Source organism: Perca flavescens, chromosome 18 (assembly GCF_004354835.1).
Source record: "Perca flavescens isolate YP-PL-M2 chromosome 18, PFLA_1.0, whole genome shotgun sequence".
Lineage (NCBI taxonomy): Eukaryota > Metazoa > Chordata > Actinopteri > Perciformes > Percidae > Perca > Perca flavescens.
In genome coordinates this window covers 16,511,397-16,532,745 of record NC_041348.1, presented here as the reverse complement: position 1 = coordinate 16,532,745, position 21,349 = coordinate 16,511,397, and the positions used below count along the sequence as shown (strand labels likewise).

The 21,349-nt window shown below is 40.0% G+C and overlaps 4 protein-coding genes and 3 non-coding genes across 14 annotated transcripts in view; 6 read left to right on the top strand and 1 right to left on the bottom strand.

Moving 5' to 3' along the window:
* Positions 1-49: 49 nt before the first annotated feature.
* On the top strand, positions 50-1,761 carry zgc:153284 (SH3 domain-binding glutamic acid-rich-like protein 3). Its single transcript, XM_028605957.1, has 4 exons — positions 50-71; positions 175-259; positions 583-750; positions 1,545-1,761. The coding sequence occupies exons 2-4, from the start codon at positions 215-217 to the stop codon at positions 1,605-1,607; spliced, it is 276 nt and encodes a 91-aa protein (XP_028461758.1). The 5' UTR covers positions 50-71; positions 175-214; the 3' UTR covers positions 1,608-1,761.
* A 1,282-nt stretch (positions 1,762-3,043) lies between these two features.
* LOC114573073 (40S ribosomal protein S12) lies at positions 3,044-5,981 on the top strand. Its single transcript, XM_028604976.1, has 6 exons — positions 3,044-3,103; positions 3,227-3,274; positions 4,181-4,297; positions 4,506-4,608; positions 5,033-5,134; positions 5,894-5,981. The coding sequence occupies exons 2-6, from the start codon at positions 3,261-3,263 to the stop codon at positions 5,954-5,956; spliced, it is 399 nt and encodes a 132-aa protein (XP_028460777.1). The 5' UTR covers positions 3,044-3,103; positions 3,227-3,260; the 3' UTR covers positions 5,957-5,981.
* On the top strand, positions 4,023-4,098 carry LOC114573797 (small nucleolar RNA SNORD101). Its single transcript, XR_003694975.1, has one exon. It is a non-coding gene; the product is annotated as a small nucleolar RNA SNORD101 (small nucleolar RNA).
* Positions 4,350-4,434, top strand: LOC114573801 (small nucleolar RNA SNORD100). Its single transcript, XR_003694979.1, has one exon. It is a non-coding gene; the product is annotated as a small nucleolar RNA SNORD100 (small nucleolar RNA).
* Positions 4,809-4,891, top strand: LOC114573800 (small nucleolar RNA SNORD100). The gene has a single exon (XR_003694978.1). It is a non-coding gene; the product is annotated as a small nucleolar RNA SNORD100 (small nucleolar RNA).
* Positions 5,982-6,573: 592 nt separating the features above from the next.
* Positions 6,574-7,852, top strand: LOC114572839 (40S ribosomal protein S12-like). Its single transcript, XM_028604622.1, has 4 exons — positions 6,574-6,908; positions 7,057-7,157; positions 7,253-7,350; positions 7,783-7,852. The coding sequence occupies exons 1-4, from the start codon at positions 6,863-6,865 to the stop codon at positions 7,850-7,852; spliced, it is 315 nt and encodes a 104-aa protein (XP_028460423.1). The 5' UTR covers positions 6,574-6,862.
* A 411-nt stretch (positions 7,853-8,263) lies between these two features.
* Positions 8,264-21,349, bottom strand: part of eya4 (EYA transcriptional coactivator and phosphatase 4) — a 46,271-nt gene continuing 33,185 nt past the window's right edge. For 6 of the 8 annotated variants that reach the window (XM_028605141.1, XM_028605143.1, XM_028605144.1 and 3 more), the window contains 10 exons: positions 20,557-20,731; positions 19,213-19,349; positions 18,883-18,966; positions 15,996-16,085; positions 15,429-15,487; positions 14,934-15,094; positions 13,956-14,070; positions 13,616-13,737; positions 10,982-11,082; positions 8,264-9,135 (listed from right to left, as the gene is read on the bottom strand). In XM_028605141.1, coding sequence (XP_028460942.1) covers positions 9,055-9,135; positions 10,982-11,082; positions 13,616-13,737; positions 13,956-14,070; positions 14,934-15,094; positions 15,429-15,487; positions 15,996-16,085; positions 18,883-18,966; positions 19,213-19,349; positions 20,557-20,731 — 1,125 coding nt within the window. In that variant the 3' untranslated portion in view covers positions 8,264-9,054. Of the gene's footprint in view, positions 9,136-10,981; positions 11,083-11,161; positions 11,263-13,615; positions 13,738-13,955; positions 14,071-14,933; positions 15,095-15,428; positions 15,488-15,995; positions 16,086-18,882; positions 18,967-19,212; positions 19,350-20,556; positions 20,732-21,349 lie in introns of those variants that run through there. The other 2 variants (XM_028605142.1, XM_028605148.1) reach the window with 2 other exon arrangements.

The window sequence follows — 21,349 nt, the reverse complement described above, 5'->3', positions numbered from 1 at the left end:
CTTTCACAATCGACATAGGCAGGCTACAACTGGAATGGCAGTCCCACAAGTGGGTGTGTCTATGGAGGCAGGTAAGTCGTGTCCAAACCTGCTCACCTTGACTGCTGTTGCATCAAAACAGCTCCACATACCTGCATAGTATACTGGAACCTTCTGTCTCTGCACTTCTCTCAGTCTGTCTTCAGATCAAAGTGTTATTGCTAAAATAGCAGCTATGCCGGTCATAGTGTTTTGTTCCAACGTGAGCGGTTCCCGAGAGGTACAGTATGCAGTCTTACTTGCTTCATTATTTTACTTCAAGTCATATTACATTGTTGGTAACATTTAACAAAATATAAAGCATGTTGGATTTAGCACATCATACTTCATATTACATTATGTAGACAAACTGTAGCTGCTCATTAATTCATTCAGGAATTTCACCAGTGTGGGATTAATGTTTATCTTATCTTATTTTAAGGACAGGGATGCACATTTTATTGCAAAAGAGAACTTGGTGTACAGTATAACTGTATAAGTCAAAGGCTACACATTAATTTTATATTCTTGTGAATGTAACTAATGAAATACTCTCCTCTTCAGATAAAGACAAAACAGAACAAAATCTTTCATGTCCTGGACGGCAAAAAGATTGCCTACGAAACTGTCGACATTTCTGAGGATTCTAAAAAAAAGGATCTAATGAGGAACCTGGCAAAGAACTCGACTGCACTGCCTCCTCAAATATGCAATGGGAACAACTACTGTGGGGTAGGTCTCACACAATAACCTACAAAAGTAATAATAATGTGTATTGAAAATGTAACACTTTCTCAAAACTAATAGAATTCTAACCGAATGTAAATCATTTACACGCTTGCTGGAAAGAGGAAAAAAAAACGTTGGTAGTCTAGGGCGTAGCACACAGCAATTAAATACATTCGTACACATGTTTACAGTCTATTATACCACCCACATTGTTTTTTTTACACACACACACACACACACACACATGAGAAATGCATGCGTAAGTGCCCGCTCTACAAACACACACAGGTATGCTGGCACACACCCTAATCACTCCACCAACACACTCAGTCCAGGTTGCTCCTGGCAGGTTTTGAATCATTTGCCATTCCATTCAGATTTAGTTGTGACCTTATTTTTACAGTCTATAGTTGTGACAGAAAAGTTACTCTGGCTTTAGGAGGGCAACTTTGATTATTACAGATTACAAAATACCTATTAAGAGGTACAAATTAGCATAGAGTTACATTTTATTTCCTCAAACATTATCATTTTTAGCCACACTAGCGGCATGGCTCTAGGGATGTAAATAATAGTCAACAACTATTGGATGGATTTACTTCAAATGTTGTATAAATCTTTATGTTCATGTTTGGAAGATTTTATAACATTCACAGCACACAGTCTCTACAATCTATAATAATTAAGATTTCTTTAAAAAAGCTGTATAATAACTGCTACTTTCTTTGTCTCTCTGCATCCCCTCCACCCTCACCCCCAAATCCCTGACCCCCCCAACACCTTTTCTGTCTTGTCAGGACTATGATGCGTTTGACAATGCAGTCGAGGAAGGAATTTTAGAGAAGTTTCTCAAACTCTAAAAGGAATGGAGACCTGCTATGGGACAACAATGAATCTATAAAATACTATATTAACATTTCTGTGTCCTTTTATTTGATTTGGTTATCAAGGAACTGTACATTTTCCATTTGTACTTGCCTTCTTTTCAGGAAAATCCTAATGGGAACTTTTGGAGTTGCACATCTGAACAGTTTGTATGATTAAAAATAAAAAAATCTTAAAATTGTTTGAACTCTACCTGTTGCACTCATTAACATGAGTTTTGTTATGTCTTATTTTTGTGAAAGGCTGGCTTCAATGTTGTATATATCTGCAGTGTATATATCACAGTGAGGTGAGATCACAATTACTGTATAATCTTGCTTTATGTAATTACAATAATGTAAACATAATGTCTAAGAAACAATGATTATTGTGGCCAGCTCAGAGCATCAGCACAGCAACAGATCACATTTGCTCTTACATCTAAAAGTGACACCAAACCTACACAAAACCACACTTACAGTCTAACGGTCTAACCATAGTTGCCCTTAATACTGACTGAAATAACCACAAAATAATTGTAGGAACAGCGGGAACACTAACACAACAATAACACTGCACTGTTGTAAGACTTTATATAAACTACAGAGTGTACTGGGGGCAGAGCTTTGGAACCAGAGGGTCGTCGATTCAAGTCCTCTTACGGACAAAGTATGGAGTGTGGACTGGTAGCTGGAGAGGTGCCAGTTCTGTGGCTCAGAGGTTAAGTCCCACAAGTCAAAGTGTCCTTGAGCAAGACACTGAATCCAATTTCTCCTCGGACGCTATGTGGCTGTCCACTGCTACTAATGCTTAGGATGGGTTCAATGCAGAGATTGAATTTCACTACATTGTGCTGTACGATTGTATGTGACGAATGATAAAGTTTCTTCTTGAGCAAGGCACCGGCCACCACAAACTGCTTGGGGCTTCTCACTGGCAGCCCCCTCACCATCTCTCTATTACTACATCCGTGCTCCATTAGTGCATGTATAGGTCCTGTTTGTGCATGTGTGTGTATTTTGGGCCTCTTTGTAATGTGGAATAACAACAGAGTAAACAAAATGTAAGTTCCATAAAGTAAGTCTGACATAATTTCATTTAGCCTATAGTTTAAAATTAACATTGATAGATTGAAAAAGTTAATACTTAGTAGGTCAATTCAGGTACTAGAGAGTGGGTATTTTAGCACTGTTGCTTTGTTTCTGTCATTGTGAAAGGAAGAATAAATAATCTAATGCCCTAATAATGAGTTGAAAAAAATATATATTTATTTTGCATTATTTTTCTCTTTCATAGTTAATTGCATATGTTGCCTCTATTTATTCATATGATTCTATCATGGTTATTTCATGGTTTGTGTAATTTTGAACATTGAAACTACAACAGGCGCCACTTGGACGCCACTGTATGGCACAGATGGGGCCTGATGCTATGAAAGCAATGTCGCAAGTTTATGACGTCCTCTTTTACCGCTACCCGAGAGTAGGATAGGGTACGTTTCTCCGGCTATAGTACAATCTAAAGGATTATTCAAACATCTTAATACATACATGCATCAATATGAGCTCTTTTCGATGTATATTTACTCTTCTTTCATATCTGTTCTTTATTGCAGAACTTTTAAGCCTACCATCCATCTTTAATCAACAATGGCCGAGGAAGGGTGAGCGTGACGCTTTTATCTACCGCTAGCCCACACAGTGAAAATCGGAATATCTAACAAACACATGGGAGCTGACTTCTTGTGAAAAGTGGTGATGGCAGTGCTGTAATTTTAGATTATTATGGGTATCTGTTGCGTACAATGACTGGTTCGGTGACTAACGTTAGGTTTAGACTGTTCTTTTGCACGAGCTAACGCTAGCTTAATGTTAGCAGAGTTGCATGTAACGTAAAACTGGGCAAGGGGACACTTAAATACTGTACTAGCTACATACGCAGTTATCAAGTGTGGGGACTTATTTAAAACTCATAATGTTGAGTGTCCCTGTGCTTGCTCTGCTCTTGCTATGTCAATTTTAAACTAGCATTGCATTTTTGATTTCACTTGAACAAAGTCAGTGGCTGCAATAATGTTCTATGAAACGTAGCAAAACTGGTTCCCACTTTGAAGCAATAACTGTTACCCTGAATTTAGAAGTACTAACGTTATAGCTGAAAGAGCTCAAAGCGCTATAATGTAATAGCACATGCAAATTTGATTGTGGTTAATGTTAAATGTCACACCAGTTGGACAGATGTGTCAGTTTGTGCTGTGTGCTAAACACAACACAAGCAAATTGAGACGCACACTAATTTGATAATGCACGCAGTTTAAATGAATGAACTTAACATCTTCATTAACACGATGCTAGATTTGACATCCCATTGTTGTTGAAAGGTTAGCTGCAATCTGTTTAACTGAGCTCTCTGGTGTGTGATGACTTTACTTTCTTTTGTCGGATACCCCTTCACTCAACAATGAGTGAGATCCTCAGTCTGACATCCTGGAAGCTCTACTGTAATCCACTAACTTGTCATGCCCATTTTGGTAAAACTTTATAAAAACTTGCAAGCCTGTTTTTGATAGCGTCGCTGCTGGAGGTGTGATGGATGTCAACACTGCTCTCCCTGAAGTGCTTAAGACCGCTCTCATCCACGATGGTCTCGCCCGTGGTATCCGTGAGGCTGCTAAGGCCCTGGACAAGTATGTTTTTAATTTTTACTTCATCAATATTTTGATTTGTCCTTTTATGAGGTGTATCGCTGATGATATTGTGGCTCCCTCTACTGAACTCTTATGTGGAAGCCTGCCATTGTTACCCAATTTCTGTCTGAGATGTGCCGTCAAATTTTGAAATGCACAAAATGATGAATGAGCCCTTACTGCGAGTTAATTCTGTGTTCTTTTGCAGGCGTCAAGCCCATCTCTGCGCCCTTGCAGGCAACTGTGATGAGCCCACCTACGTCAAGCTGGTGGAGGCCCTATGTGCTGAGCATCAGATCAACCTGATAAAGGTAATGAGCCTGCTCCTGATCAGACTGATTTAGTATCAGGTGTGGGGGATATGCATACGGCCAAATTCACATGGAATGAAATTAAATCCTTGGTGAGCTATGAAGTTGTCATGTTTGATTGACTTCCAGTGCTATTGTTTCAGATGTGTCTTTTGCACTGAAAGTGGACTAAAAAGGTAGCATGATTTGCAATGTACTGCTGTATCGCTGATGATAATTTGGCTCCCTCTACTGAATACTATGACGAGATTGCCAATGTTACCCAATTTCTGTCTGAGATACAGCCATGAGTTCCCACACCGCCCTTTTATTTTGCTGCACAAGTATTGTTTAAAATCTGAAAGTAATTGTGGCTACATTTCAGTGAACATTAGTGACCCTGTTAATCAAGTGCCACAAGTTAAAAGACTTAAAACTATTTCAGGTTGATGACAACAAGAAGCTCGGCGAGTGGGTCGGTCTGTGCAAGATCGACCGTGAGGGCAAACCCCGCAAGGTTGTGGGCTGCAGCTGTGTGGTTGTCAAGGTAAATGATCTTTTGCAAGGTTTTCGAAGATGCCTTCAATAATATTTTGATGAAACGCATTGCTGTTGAGACTAGATCTGCCAGTCAAGTGCAGTTGCTGTGCCTCGTGCCATGCAACTGTTGTTGATAATTCTTGGCTAGATGACAGCCAGGGTACGAGCCCCGTCGTCTACCTGTGATGTCTGGGGTCCCTAAGAATGGCTACAAATAGTAACACATGACAGAAAGCACCATGATTGATGGGTCATTACTGTAATCTTTCAAACTCCGCTGTCTGGCTATATTTGTTTCAATTTTATGTTTTGTTCCCAAAGATGGTTTGAATTTTGGAAAAAGGTGTAAGATGATGCACAAAAGAATATTTCCATGATTTTTATGGGCCCGGTATTAAAATGGTATTTTGGGTTGGTTTATTTCTGTGTGCGTGCTGACATTAGTGATGGTCAAATTAAGCTTAGCGAAACACTATTTTCTGAGCTCACTAGATGGTGCTCTCTGTTCAACAAAGGGTTGAAAACACACTGAATTGCCATTCCTTTAACCTTTTTTCTTTGAACAGAGAGCACCATCTAGTGAGCTCAGAAAGTAAAGAGTGGTTTGCAAAGCTTCATTTGACCATCACTAGCTGACATGTCCCATTTTGTTTTGGTTAACATAACACTGACACTGCTTAATTGGCCAGTAATCTTGCTTGGGCTGTAATTTAGAGCTTTGTGAAGTCTCTAACCTGCTCGTGTCAAACTGTATTTCTGTCTACAGGACTATGGCAAGGAGTCTCAGGCCAAGGATGTGATCGAGGAATACTTCAAAAGCAAGAAATAAAATGTCAATAAAAAGTGGAAATGGAGCAGTTGTCTGAATGTTTTTTTTTTTTTTCTTTTGGATATTTTACTGACCACAAGCAAGTCAAATAATCAAACTGGCAGTCACTCTAAAATGTCTGTTAAGATGTGTGACTGTACTCTGCTTGCTCACAAAATTTAAAATGTGTTGTCTGTACAGTAAATGGTGGTAAACATCAGCAATAAAAGGTGCCACTAAAGGGTTTTGAGCTCATTGACAAAATTGTGCATTGTCTTTTGATTTATAAAATGTTGCTTCACCATTCAATAATAGGAAATATTGACATTTTTAATTAAATCCATCACATTAATTTTGGTCATCTGAATTTTGATCAGTTATAAATTTAATTAGGGAAGATGAGATGCATGGGCTTTTGGATACACTTTAACCTTTGTATCTACAGACAATTCTGAATAATACATTAAGGCATAACACATGACATCCTCAACTCTCCCCACCCACACAATTTCAAAAATCCAGAAAAGACTTTCAAAATATAATTTTCTTTACATAAACATACTTCCTTTTTAAGTTTAAATTTACACCAGTTTCTGATGAAGACTGCATTGTGTTGCGATTATTATACCACTAGGAAGAAAACGTGTGAAAGTGCGTCTCCTTGTTAGAAGTGCATTTACTCACGAGGCGTAGCAGCAAAATATTGATTCAAATCTCCAGACATGCCTATGATTAATTAACCTAGCGTGTGTGTCGTTAACTGTATCAGAGAGAGCGCACGTCAGACAGATGCCTGGCTCGGACTGAAAAATGACAGGCTGGGGCTTGGAGTGATGTGCCCGTTCAGTGCTCTACCACATAGTTCCTGTACAGAGAAGCCCTTGTTTGAAGTTCTCCCTGAAGTGCTAAAGACCGCTCTCATCCACGATGGCCTCACCTGTTGTATCTGTGAGCCTGCTAAGACCCTGGACAAGTACGTTTAATTATTTGACTTTGTCAATCGTGTTTGTTTTGCACTTAGTAGATGGCTCCCTCTACTGAACTCTTATGTGGATTTCTGAGATGTGCCGTAAAATGGTGAGTGAGCCCTTACTGCGAGTTAATTCTGTGTTCTTTTGCAGGCGTTAAGCCCATCTCTGCACCCATGCAGGCAACTGATGAGCCCACCTACGTCAAGCTGGTGGAGGCCCTCTGTGCTGAGCATCAGATCAACCTGATAAAGGTAATGAGCCTGCTCATGACATCTTTGGGATTTACAACATGTTAGTGCGCATTAGTGGCCCTGTTTTTAAAAGAGGCTGTTCAATTTTATTTCAGGTTGATAACGAGAATCTCGGCGAGTTGGTCGGTCTGTGCAAGATCGACCGTGAGGGCAAACCCAGCACGGTTTGGGTTGCAGCTGTTTCGTTGTCAAGGTACATGGTCTGTTGCAGGGTTTACAAAGTGCCTTTAAACATTTTGTTGAAACAGATTGCTGTTGAGACTAGATCTGCCGGTCAAAGTGCAGTTGCTGTGCCTCGTGCCATGCAGCTGCTGTTGATAATTCTTGGCTAGATGACAGCCAGGCTTACGAGCCCCATCATCTGCATGTGGTGTGTGGGGTACCTTAGAATGGCTACAAATAGTAACACATGACAGCAAGCTCCATGCGTTAAAGGTATTACTGTAATTAATCTCTTAAACTCTGCTGTGTCTGCTATTTATTTGTTTTTCAAATCAACATACCTCAAACACATATCTGGCATGGCTCGTTACTTTTTGGTTGATATACACTGACATCGATGTGACACGGCTTGATTGGCCAGTAATATACCTGCTCATCTCAAACTGTATTCCTCTGTCTACAGCTACTATGGCAAGGAGTCTCTAGCCAAGGATGTGATTAAGGATTGGATAGCAATAAAAGCAATACAATGAAACAGTTGTCTGAAGTGATCCCTTTTTGGATATTTAACAGTCTGTTACTATAAAATTGTGGTCTCTTTAGATATGTGACTGTATTTAAGCTTGTTTGCAAAACCTAATGTGTACAATGCACAATTCATGGTGGTAAAAGTCTGTAAAAGTCTGTAAAAGTGCCACAGAAGTGATTGAGCTCAAATTGTAGCAGACACATTTGTGGGATGTCTGATACTGAACTACTAATCTAACCATTACCATCAGACATTTCTGTCTAAGTAATTCTGATTTATAAAATGTGTGCTTTACCATTAGCTAACAGTAAACATTGACATTTTTAACAATATGCAGCTCTACATTAATTATTGTTGGTTATAATCTGAAGTTAGTCAGTTAAAAATCTAATTAAGGAAAAACAAGATGCAAAGGTCATTTGGATAAGTTTTCTCCTTTATATCTACATACATAGACATTTCTGAATAAAGAAAAGACATTCAAACACATTAAGGCACAACACATCATGACGCACATCCTCAGTTCTCCCCGCCCAAACAATTACAAAAATCCAGAGAAAAAAAAGCGAAAGACCCCAAAAATGTCCTTTCCTTGACAAAAACATCCACCACTGCCCTTTAAGTTTATTGTAAATAATTTACACAAGATTCTGATGCAGTCTGCATTGTGTTGTGATTATACCACCAGGAAGAAAACACTTTAAAAAAAAAAAAACATTCGTTATCCCCGCACACACATTGCCTGTACAAGAAGCCCTCGTTGTTTGAAGATAGTTTGTCCCAGGTGACCCACAACAGGACTGATACTAGTCTGGGCTGGTTGCCCCAGAGCAAACCAAACATCAAGGAGTTTCCCAAAAAACCTTCTCCCAGGCCAAGGGAGGTCTTAAGCCTTTCCAGGGTTTTAGTCTGCTACAGCTGCAAGGACAGTAGACAGGAGTTTTTCACAGCGGTCCATTCCCAGTATTGGGGTAGCTGGGTAGTTGAGTCACCTCTGATTTAATATACCTCCTTTCACCTCTCCTTTGCTTCTTAAGACCGTTCAGAGTTTGTAAATCCAGACGTTCAAAAAGACAAGACAAAAAGGAAAAAAAAAAAAATCACAAAAACAATTGCAGTGTATTGTTTGTTCTTAAATAGTTATACAAAAGAAGGAGGCTGACCATGTCCACGGTAACATTGCATGAGTCCATATTGCTATAATAGTTACAGGTACTCAAACTCCAGTGCTTGGTGTAGTGCCAGCAGGTCAGAGTGACTGGATATCCTCCAGAAAGGCATGTTGTGCTGCAGAATAAACACACACGTGCACATCATTAAAACCAGCAGTACTGTTTCCATATCTGCACACCGCCACCTTAAGTCATGCTAGCTACACTACAGTAGCTTGTTGCTGCTTGCTTTGCAAAAGCACTGCAAACAAAATCCATGCAATCCTAAGGCTCGAAGGAAGAGTTCAGCATTTTGGGAAATACACTTATTTGCTTTCGTCCTGAGACTTAATATAGATGAGAAGATCGATACCGCTCATATCTGCCAGTTCAATAAGGCTACAGCCCGCAGCTCTTAGCTTAGCATAAAGACTGGAAATGGAAAAACCATTAGCCGGGCTCTGTCCAAAGATATAAAAATAGTACACCTAAAAACACATCTAAAGCTAACATCTTATTTCTTGTTTGTTTTAATCTGTACAGAAGTGTAAAAATGACAATATGTGGTTTCACAAGGAAAACAAGCTTAGAGGTCCCATGGCATGAAAATTTCACTTTATGAGGTTTTTTAACATTAATATGCGTTCCCCCAGCCTGCCTATGGTCCCCCAGTGGCTAGAAATGGCGATAGGTGTAAACCGAGCCCTGGGTATCCTGCTCTGCCTTTGAGAAAATGAAAGCTCAGATGGGCCAATCTGGAATCTTCTCCTTATGAGGTCATAAGGAGCAAGGTTACCTCCCCTTTCTCTGCTTTGCCCGCCTAGAAAAACTGGCCCACCCATGAGAGAGAGACATCATGGCTTTCAAACAAGGCAAAGTGGCAGTTGGTCAAGGCCACACCCCCACCCTCCACCTTGCCCCCCTCTCCTCAATAGCTACAGACACAGAAATGGCACATCCTAAGGAAAGCTCATTGTGGGACTGGCTCTAGTGGCTGTAATTCTGCACCAAGGTTGAATTTCGGGAAAGAGACTTAAGATACAGTATTAGGGGACCACTAAGGTCTATAGAAAAGCACCCAAAGAGCACCATGTCATGGGACCTTTAAACTAAGCCAACAGGCTCCTGTCTTCACCATGAGGTTGCAAGGCAACCAGAGTAACTTCGATGGCATATAGCTCCCCGTACAAACGTCCAATTGTTGTTTTCACACTGCGGGTTTTGTTTTATTTAAACTAATTATGTATACTGTGTTAATTAGTGGGCTTTAAAGGCAATGGTAAGCTGATTTTAGTTAGTTACATTTGTTTCCCCCTGCTTCCAGCCTTAATGCTAAGCTAACTGGCTGTAGCATTATGTTTAAGGTAAAGATAAGAGTGGTATGAATCTTTTCATCCAGCTCTCAGCAAGAAAGCCAATATGCATATATCCCATAATGTCAAACTATTTCTTTCACAATCCCAGCACCCAGCATTATGAATGAAACCCAAAGCTGGAGAAGAGATGGGATTTATATTCACACTTAAGGAAATATGTCCTAGCACTACTTGTCTTTTTTTTGTGTTATAACTCTGCTTTTCTCTTCCATAAACTTCATATCAATGAAAAATAAGATTCCGAACACCACTGGAAAAAAAACTTTATTGCTCTCAACATGTATTTATTGCTTTGTTCAAAGCTTAATCACTGTACCGTATACATTTTGGCCGCCATTCTTTTTAAATGTCAAACGTGACACAAATCAAAATGAGCGAGGAAGTAAATTATGAAAATGTAGTCTCAATCTCAAATTTTCACCCTGAAAGTTGCAATCAAAAGTCTCCTGTCATTCCATAGTGATGGGGGAGGGGGGAAGCAACAGCAAGTAGAACAGAAAAAAGTAAACAACCAACACAAATCCTCTACAGCAAAGAAAGGCAGGCTTCGTCCAATCAGAGCTCACACTGTGTGGAGTAGGCGGGGTCACAGTGAGGGTCCATTACCTTTTTGGCCGCCTGCTCCTCTTCCACACCGTCCCCAATTACAACATACACTACTTTCCTGCCAAACCTTTGCATTATGCGTTCAAAGCAACTCTCTTTTCCTGCAAAAAAACAAATAAACAAGGGGGGAGGAAGGAGGGTCACATGGTCAGAGGGGTCAAAGTTCAGAAGTTTGTTTACCTGGCTGGCTGCATGCTCTTCATCCTTCCCATCGCCAATCACAACATATGTAATGTTAGTGCCAAAGCGGGAGACTATACGCTCAAAACAGCTCTCTTTGCCTGGAGACAAACAAATGGCTTTCACAGGTTTTTCTTTTGTTGCGTCGATGGGAATAAAACACACAAGAGGCAGAGCTGTCTGCATCTCTCATACACAGACACACAAATTATCATTACCATGACGGATAGTCAATTATAATAATTAATCCTGACATGCACATGGTGCATACTGAGAGGTACTTCAATTCAGAAAAATATAATAAATCTGGTTGCCACGACAACTAGAAAAGCAAACGTGGTTGTGAGTGAAGTCAGAAGTCACACCCCTCGTTAACCTTTAGCCTTCTTCCTGTACAACATACACAATGCTAATTGCATATAGAGTCATTCAAAATGCATAGTAACGTCTCCATGAGCTTCTGGGATATGGCATCTGACCTGAAACACTTATGCGGTCTGCTTGTGTCTTAAACCTCTGGCGGTTGTCGTGGTTACCACATTGCTACGTCCATTTGAATCAAGGCACCGTGGCGTTGAACTGGGTGTAACATATGCTCACAAACACACACTTGGCTTTGAGTTTTCATTCCTGAATGTTTTGTCTCTCTATCCCTCTAATCCAAGTTGTTTTGTTACAGATTGTAAGGTTAAATACGATCTAGCGTTGGCCACAGCAGTTGCGGTACATTGGCGTAACCGGCTGAGGTTCCGGCTAATGGAGTCCATTCAGAATATGGGCATCCGGCCTAGAAGATCCCACGAGTGTCCGAGTTGTTCAAGGCCAGATCAGGACCAAATGTGAGTTGAGATCGAATATAATGTTGTTTAGGTCAGTGTGAGCTGGAGATTAAAGGTGCCCTGCCACACAAAACCGTTTTTACTTGCATTTTTTGAAATATGTTAGGTCCATATGTATTTGTGTTATGTTGTGAATGTGAAAATAAACTGCTACCTCCTATATCAGCTCTGGCCACTGAAAAGAAATAAGCAGAGAAATCAGGCCAATTACAAAAGCTGGTCAGTCTGACATCATGTTGACTGAGCTCATTACTATTCATTAGCTCACCCAGTTGGGCTGGGTAAAGGATTCTGACATGATTCATTGGCTAGCTGTTAGCCAATCAGATTCAAACAGCTTAGCTTGTTGAATATTAATGAGAACTGGCAAAAATCGAGCTGAGTCTTCCTGTAGGCTTTCTATACCATGCTAGAATGGCTTGAAACAAGGTAACTAAGGCATTTTTTCCACAAAAAATGTTACAGAGTCCATGGTAGAACTTCAGACATTACCACAAAGTAATGAAATACGTGTGGCAGGGCATCTTTAAACATGGCATATTAAAGACCCTGCACACCCACAAAGGTGCTTTCAATTATTCTGGCTGATTAGACTTCTGCTCAGGTAGAAATTGGGTGGAGCTCAGCTGGAATAATGTAAGGTCACCAAACGTTATGAACCAATGAGAATGACGAGGGTTTAACGTCCCTAACACCTAATAGGCTGGTCAGAGAGATGTCAATCAAGCTCCGTCTTCAGAAGAGCTCTAATCAGGCTAAACAAGTAAAACACCTGTGTGTGTGTGTGTGTGTGTGTGTGTGTGTGTGTGTGTGTGTGTGTGTGTGTGTGTGTGTGTGTGTGTGTGTGTTCTTTATCTACAATCTACAACATGTAAAAATGTGGTTGTTTAACAGCCATTACTGTTGTGCCCCATCAGTGACAGTTAAGTAATTGTCAACACAATAAATCATTCCAATCAGGGGATGTATGTATGTGGTCCGATGCTGTAGCAAAGAGGCTGGCTGCACAAATTTGCGTTACTTCCAGTTATTTTGTGTTTTTTAATCACAAACCCAATGCCACTTTGGGATAGTGGAAGTCTTTACCTTTACTATGCAAAAGTATTCATTTCACGTGGCTTAATTATATTCACTGCACATAGAAATTCATATAAAAAACACAAACTGTCACATATTGTGATCAATCTTAAGTTGTAAATGCCCAATGTTCACGGTGCACTTGTTAATAAATACCATTATTATGATTACTTGATAGCCTTTTGCTCAAGGTGTGTGTGTGTTTGGCCAAGGTGTAACCAGCATGATCTGTTGGTTTAATGTGAATTGGGTTCTCTCACTCTCTCTCTCTCTCTCCAAACATTCCCAAACAGCCGTTCGTTGAACCTTAGCCCAACTAAAGCAATATGTTTAATATCATAACAAGAAACAGGATATCAGTAACATATGGAGTAGGTGAAGAATCATCAAAATAACATAACCAGCTAAATAAATGTGACCTTTGAACTGTTAAAACACCATAGATCAAATACATAGCCAGTTTCACATTAAATAATTAACATATGAGATTATTATTTAGAATGTATGTAACGTGTGTGCAAGAGTGTATGTGCCTTACCTATTTTTGTTGCACTGTAAATGTTCTCAATGGGGAAAACAGATCCCAGACTATATAAGAGAACTTTAGCCAGCGCTGGTATGAGCTGCGTTGTGGTCACCAACACGTTTACACAGTTACTCCTGTGGGACACAGACAGAGAGCAGAGCGTATTATGTAAAGGAAGGATAGATGAACGGATTGATAGAGGGATGAATGGATCATGGGTTAATGTCCTTTGATGCTGAATATGGATTAGTTCCCATGCTCTAAATCTCAACCTTATTAATTAACGGAGGGGAGGACTAGGAGAGCGATTACGGTCTCTGTGAAAGAAAGGATAAATATAACAAAGTGGCACCTGGAGCTGATGATGGACAGGGACTTGAGTGCGTGGGTGAGCCAGGAGTCAGTCAGAGCCTCCACCTCTGCTCTGAGCTGCAGCCAGGCGTCTCTTTTAGCAGGACCCAGCAGACCTAAAACCCAGTATGACCTTAGTAAACCCTCACAGCATCAGGCCTCACACACAGCAGGAAAGGTAAAGACAAAATAAGCAAAGTCCTCTAGGGTTAGACCCATATGAAGTCGTAATGTGGGCCTTTAATGTAATATTGACTTAGGTGTTATCTATTACAAACTGTAATGATGAAGTTTTAGTTTCCTCACATATTTAATTTTTGCTTAATGGCTGTTATATTTGTACAAAGCTGCTAAACCTCATTTACGGGAGCCTTAATGTAAATAAACACCATTTTAGAATAGTTTCTACTAAATAAATGTCAGGAGAAAACACTACATATATTTTAAATTTTGGCCTGAAATTGGCCAAATAAAAATGATTACTGTATTGTGAATTAGCTAAAATATCGACCAACAGCAGTTGTGTTATTAATATTTGCTTTCATAAACCCATATTCATCAAAAAAGAAATAAAACCCTATATACAGTAGTTTGCTGTTTTTTTTTTATGAAGATTGACTAGATTTTTTATTATATTAATATGTGGAGTATGCCTATATACTGTATGCATCTTATATACCAGATGTTATTGTCCACCAGAATTTATTTATTACTTATATTATTACTTATTACTACTAATGTGGCTTCCAATTCCAGGTTTGTATCTCTTTTTTTTCAGCTATAGTATCAGATACATTTAACATTATTTTATTAGAAGTATTGTACCCTGCTGCCTCTGTCCAGAATATATGGAAAACATGAAACAAGCTTATAATTTTGGTACATTTTTGGAATCTATTTAATCTCACAACTCCTTCCCCTCTCTGTCCCCCTCTGGTCTGTCCCTGGTGTCCAGCAAACTCCCGTCAGATTGGCTTACCCCCCACATTGTTTTTGTACGTGCTATACAACTCTTTGACTCGTCGGTAGCGGAAGGCCAGTTTCCTCATCCAGTCGACCCCACCGCGGACCCCCGTAGCCAGGCACAGGTTGGCGCTGGTTGCAGCTGCATGGAAGCCATCAGTTGCAAAACTGTAAGTACTGTCAATAATAACGATATGTTTTATTTAAAAAATCTGCTCTGGTAGAACAAAAAGATCAAATGGTTATTTTCATTATTCAGTACTATAAACATAACTGTACTTGGAAGAATGCAATTCATTACTATCTTTAAAATGCAAAGAAAAATATTTTTTATTTTTAATAAACTAATATATTACATCCTTAAAATACGATAGCCTACTTTAAGAGCCAAACAACAAAAAACAAATACTGTAATTTGTGAATGATTATCCTACGAATAACAAACAAATAACATCAACACTGTTTACATTATACTTGTTATAAAAAAAAAAGTGAATGGTTAAATTCTTACCTTAAGTCCTGGCCATTGTCATCTGATGACACATCATCAATATGTACCTGATCACACTCCTGTGCAAATTGTAAGTGTCACAGCAGCAAAAGTACAAAAACAGATGCATAGATTAGTAACTTAAAAAAATTTGTATGCTATATGACCATTTAATATATACAAATGAAGCATGAAATAAATAAAATAAAAAGGTACTAATACCATACATAGCAACATAAATAGTACTATAAACTGTATTAAGTAGTACTATATGCTGTATAGATAGATTTCCAATGCATTAATCCATTTACCATAAACATTCATCACAAAACAGCATGTACTAAAATTAGAATATAAACATGGTGCAGCCCTGACAGTAAGTGGTGTGTTACATCACTTTACACCACTAGAAGGCAGTAGTAGTATTTATGTGAATGACAAAAAACCCAAAACTTTTAAGTGCTTATTGTTGTGCTTTGTGCAAATATTTTAATACTGTGCAAGAAAAAACTCAATAAGCCTTTCAACATGCCCTTGACTATTTTAAAATGTGTCTTTTTGTAAGTGTCAGTCTGACATGTGTCTCACCTCCAGGTCATTAAAGAATAAGTGTGTGTCAGCCAAGTTGAAGATCATCTCTTCCATCCTCAGACCCAGCGTTACTGCCATGGGAGGGTCCTAATGGAAGAGGTAGATAATAACAACATTATCATCATGACATCGCCATTAGAACAAATTATTGCCTTATCCGAGAGACATTACTTCCTCTTATCTCATAAACCATTTCAGTTTTTACACACATCCTTTTTCTTCCCAATTCACATCTCTGTCTCCCCACCCCCACTTTTAGCATTGGTACGCTCCACTCATCACAGCAGATGCTGACAGACAGGTTGCACTTGTTCTGTCCCATCAACATTCCTCATGCTTGGTGGTGGTGGCTGTTTGTGGGGGCGGTGGGGGGGGGTCAGAGGAAGAGTGTGTGTCTTCATGTGTGTATTGCAGAGAGTAGGCACCCTCAAAGGGAGACGCTGGGGTGTATGTGGTATGTGTGTGTGTGCATGGGTGTGTGTGCGCCCGGGGCTCAGCTGCAAAAAACATCTTCTGTGATAGGTCAGCAAGGGACGACAGCTTGGCGCGCGATTCGCTGACACCGTCAGACGACCAGAATAGAAAGACACTAACAGGATGAGAGTGAAAGTGAGCGAGCGAGGCACAGAAAGTGTGTAGAGCTCTTCAAAACTTGACAGTTGCTAATAGTGATAGCAGCAATTTTGCCTGTATTTCTTTCCCAGCTTCCCTGTCAATCAAAGAGACAAGAGGCACTTAGGTTTGTCTCTCAGGTAATGATTATGTTGGCTGAGAGCCAAAGGAGAGTTGTGTCGACACACTAATGGCTGAAACGTGTTTATTCCCTTTGAGGGGAGGAATTTAGCTGTTGCTTTGGGCTCCAGAAAGGCTGAGGTGGCTTGTTTTTGTAATATTTTGCCAGAGAAGTTCAATCAATCACAGAGAATTGCAAATATTACTTTGGCCTGGCAAAAGTAGCCTGAAACAAGTCCACTCTGTTATAATTTGAATGTTGGAAACTCAACACTTCATGATGATGTGAACGTGGTTATAATAACTCTGTGTGTGTGTATATATATATATATATATATATATATATAAAAAGTGAAACATAATTTAGAGCAGATATACCCTCAAAGCCCGTAGGAGAAGGGTACTTATGGTTGCTATGTCAACAGTATAAACCCTATTTTGGGCAAGGTGTGAACAGACTCAGCTGCCACTATATTCCTTGAGGGCAGCAGCAGCAAATATAGTGAAAAAAATGCTTCTACAATTACTTTGATACAAAATAATTTTTGATAAAAAACATAACACATTATTAGAGATTGATAACATTTAATTCATTATTTGTTTGCAAAACAGGATTAATGGTTTCTAAGCCAAGACTACATTTGTAATATCATCCTCTGGTATTCAGTATTTCTCTACTATAAAAACAATGCGCACGCACGCACGCACGCACGCACGCACGCACACACAGCAATTTACAGCTCACCTGGGCCTTTCTTTTACCCATTAAATCCTAATTGCCAAGCATTAAATTCCACGACTGCAGAGCAACTAGGAAGTACATCAGTGCCCACAAACCCCTATCTGTAAAACGCCTCCTATGGCTCTATGCAAGTCTGGCTCCAAATGGTGTGTGTGTGCCGTGCCAGCTTTTGTTTGACTGCCAAACATGAATATCAGAATGGACTCTCCAGGCTGCAGAGTGGGACGCAAAGCCCGTACAGGCAGGCTGGCGGCTTACACCGGTGCCCACAGGAAACGGCATCACCCAATAAAAATCTGTAACCTTGGCCACATAGGATGATCCCAGATCAGAGCCAGGAACGAATAAAATAAAGGGAACTATAAACAGTGTGGCTGTTAGGTGAGAAGGCGAGACCACCAAATGAATTCAAAATGAAGATTGGAATAAACATCAGTCCAAGTAAAAAATAGCATGTTAAATTATGATTAAAATAATGTAATTATTAATGGCTTTTTGTTTTGTATTTTTAATATGTAGTGCATCCAAAGGTTTTTTTATGCCTGCGGCCATCATAAATTGACCATAACATTGCATTTTTATAAAAGTCACATTTAGTCCATTTAGAGGTTTGGCTTCAGAGGTATATTATCAATGCACTACCCCTACTTAAAATCACATTCAATTTCATTGGCAGATTATCTTGTATTTTCATCTTTACAAAATAGAATGTTTTTCTGTAATGCCTTATCTTTGTTCATCCTTTTAGGAGAATATCATGTCAGGTGGACATACTTCTTTTTTTAGCTCTTCCTGACAAGTGGTACACCGCCCAACAACCTCCACCAATCACAGGGCATGGCAGCCTGTGAGGCAAAGCCTGGGGCCAAAGAGTCCACGGACCACTCACTGCAGGATTACTTGTAAAGCTTATTGCTGTGAGCTCACGTTAATAACTGAAGGTGAAGCAGATGAGGATATCAGCAATATTATCAATTCCTCCCATTCCATTCCTTGTCTCATTTGGATTTTGGCAGCTGGACAGTCAGAGTGCACTGTTTAGAGAGCAAATTAAACTGAAACTGTAAAAGTCAGGGGGGCATGTCCCCCCCCCTGCTCTCAATTACTAGTAAGAAAGTGTTTTCTTTGGTCAGTCAGTAACAGGATGGCATATCATCCCTCCAAACTGCCTTGAAGGGTTTGTGTTATTAATCCAACATTTGGCCAATAGTGGTAATTTGTAAAAAGCTGGAGCGAAGTGTGAAGATTCCTCATGCCTTCATTTAATCAAAATCAGATCGGTGTTGTCCCAGCTGTAACTGGGATTCCATTTAGGCAGACAGAAAGAAAATGGATGGATAGACTGACATAGTGCTGGATGGCTATAGAAATTAAAACACAATAATAACAGAAGTGAAGACAGGATCGTACCTTGCCATATTTCTGTGCGTAGGAGCCTGTGAGCAGAGAGTGGAAGACGATGATTGTCTCGTCCAGATCCCACACAAACACCCTCTGGCGAACACAAAAAGTGAGACAATAAAAGATGGTAATGTCCATATTTTTAGCCCATATGTGCATTTATGCTCAACTGGACAGTGACATGGGTGGTCCTGCTCTCTATCATCTGTTGTTTTGAGACTTCAGCGAACAGAGAGGATGACGATCAAAGGGAATACCACATATCCATTGAGATTTGAATGGAATATTCAGTCAGTGCAGTAAGTGCTTTTTCAAGTGGGTGTTTTTTGGGTCCCTTACCTCCAGGTCACTATCAGGGGGAGGGGAGGGGTTGTTCTTACGGCCCCTGCCCCGGGACTTGGACCCCCCACTCCGGCAGGCTCGGTCATCCAGCTCTTTGATGGGCGTAGAGGGGCTCTGCACTGTATCAAAGTCCCCTGAGGGTGTATGCAAACACAGGCAGGGCTAAACATTTAAAATTTGCAAATGATCAAATGTCAGTCTAAAACTGCATAAGCAATCTCAAGCTGTATTCACTGCATTAAAGCAACATTAATGATGTGGCTTGAGCTGATCCCACAGGTGTTCTGGAGTATCCACTTCAAGAAAAGCAATAACTCAGACATTGTACAGTAAAAAGCCATGTAGTCAGGTTGAATAATTCAAGGTAATTGGCACAACATATCAGCTTAAAGACTACCAAGGAACCTAACCAATAGTACCCTTGGTATGCTGACTGATTCATGATAACATGCTATAGTAAAAGTTAAACAGAGGAGGGGTAAAGATGGAGCTGTGCAATAAATTACAAAAGTTAAGTAATCTGATGCTTTTTGCAAAGATACAAACTTCAGCAGGAGCAAAAATGAGCGCACACACATTCATGTGCGCGTACACACACCCTCCTAATGCCATATGCTCCCACTGCTGTGTGGTAACTAGAACCAGACTCTAAGCTTCGGCGCTCATATTGTTATGTCTCAATCAGGGAGGGAGGGAGAGACCAAGAGAGAGGGGGTGGATATAGACACAAAAAGACACAAAGAGTGTGAGCGACAAAAAAAAAAAAAAAAAAAAAACAGATACGAACTGTAACTCCAAGAGGAGAGAAAGAAGAGAAATAGTGAGAATAGCAGCGGGAGGGAAAGTGCCAGTGACAGGAAGAATGATAAGCTCCTTTAATCAGCTTCCTGAATAACAGCCAAGATAAACCAAAGGAAAAATGGGAAAAAAAGAAACAAAATTTAATACCAAGCCCAATTTCTGTACATATGGGTTTACTTGAGCTCTTTCTCATTTTGTTTTCTCTTCTCTTTCTCTGACGTGTCCACAAAAGTGCAATATTTGACATAACTTAACTCTAATCAAATTCTCTGAGGCTAATGTAAACATATGCCGATCCTCCAATTAGCGAGTGCGATGCCAGGTAACTATGGCTACAGTCTGAAGTTACTTCCTGTGCTTCATCATCGATGAAGGCGAGTGTTGAACTCAGTTACCCAAACTGTGGTATTTTCCTACTGGAAACAAGATTATGGAGCCGGCAAGAAGGAACGGTGATAAATCTGACATTTGTTTGCATATTTAGGAAGTTAGAAGAGCTGTGGTGTAGTGTTGGTGATCTGTTTCTTTTTTAATACAAACCTGGGTGAAGTTCAGCAGCCTGTCCGGTCATGGCAGGGGCGGGATCTTGCAGCTGGTAGGCTGCCGTTGAGCCTGTGCCATCTACGCTGTTGGAGGTCATATAAGTCCCGTAAGCAGAGGCGGAATAATACTGGGCATACTGGTTTTGGCCAAACGTCGTATATGAGGGATAATCCTGCAGAGAATAACAAGAATTATGAGCACACACAAGTGCAGAGACAAAAAGAACATAAAAAAGAAAATTGAGATGTTTCACCTGTCTGGAGAGGTTCAAACTGACTTTTGAAGAGAGATTTTACAAGTGTTTCTTCTCATTTCTCTAATCTTTTATTCCCTCAATACTGTAGTTTATATATCCGAAACAATTAAAGCCTTGTGTTGCTGCTTTTTACTGACCCAGTTGAGATGGGCGCTTTTATGAGTCAGCTCTCTAAACCTGTCACTACGTCCATCTCTACAAGTCCTTATAAAGTGGAGCACACCACATGAATGCACACACATGCACAGTTGGTGTCTAGTCAGCAAATTGTGTACACAAGCATGCATATTCACACATACTGTATACACAGATTCTCTCCCTTTCCGTCTCCTGCTTGCTTTCTCTTTCTCTGTTAACACACACACACACACACACACTCTCTGTATTCCCCTTAATCTACCCACACAAGCCAAACCTTGACTTTTCCCTGTGCAGCCACATCTATCATAGTGGAACATTAAAATCCCCCTTTAAGCATTTTACTACCACAATACAATTCATAATATGGACATAGAGACATATTCAGAACAAAAC

What these genes read in the sequence shown, in the direction of transcription:
- LOC114573073 (XM_028604976.1), top strand. An exon ending in GCTGCTAAGGCCCTGGACAA is followed by an intron (nt 4,298 to 4,505) that starts GTATGTTTTTAA and finishes GTTCTTTTGCAG; the next exon opens with GCGTCAAGCCCATCTCTGCG. An exon ending in ATCAGATCAACCTGATAAAG is followed by an intron (nt 4,609 to 5,032) that starts GTAATGAGCCTG and finishes AAACTATTTCAG; the next exon opens with GTTGATGACAACAAGAAGCT.
- LOC114572839 (XM_028604622.1), top strand. Translation starts at nt 6,863, where the DNA reads ATGGCCTCACCTGTTGTATCTGTGAGCCTGCTAAGACCCTGGACAA. An exon ending in ATCAGATCAACCTGATAAAG is followed by an intron (nt 7,158 to 7,252) that starts GTAATGAGCCTG and finishes ATTTTATTTCAG; the next exon opens with GTTGATAACGAGAATCTCGG. An exon ending in GCAGCTGTTTCGTTGTCAAG is followed by an intron (nt 7,351 to 7,782) that starts GTACATGGTCTG and finishes CTCTGTCTACAG; the next exon opens with CTACTATGGCAAGGAGTCTC.
- zgc:153284 (XM_028605957.1), top strand. Translation starts at nt 215, where the DNA reads ATGCCGGTCATAGTGTTTTGTTCCAACGTGAGCGGTTCCCGAGAG. An exon ending in ACGTGAGCGGTTCCCGAGAG is followed by an intron (nt 260 to 582) that starts GTACAGTATGCA and finishes TCTCCTCTTCAG; the next exon opens with ATAAAGACAAAACAGAACAA. An exon ending in ATGGGAACAACTACTGTGGG is followed by an intron (nt 751 to 1,544) that starts GTAGGTCTCACA and finishes CTGTCTTGTCAG; the next exon opens with GACTATGATGCGTTTGACAA.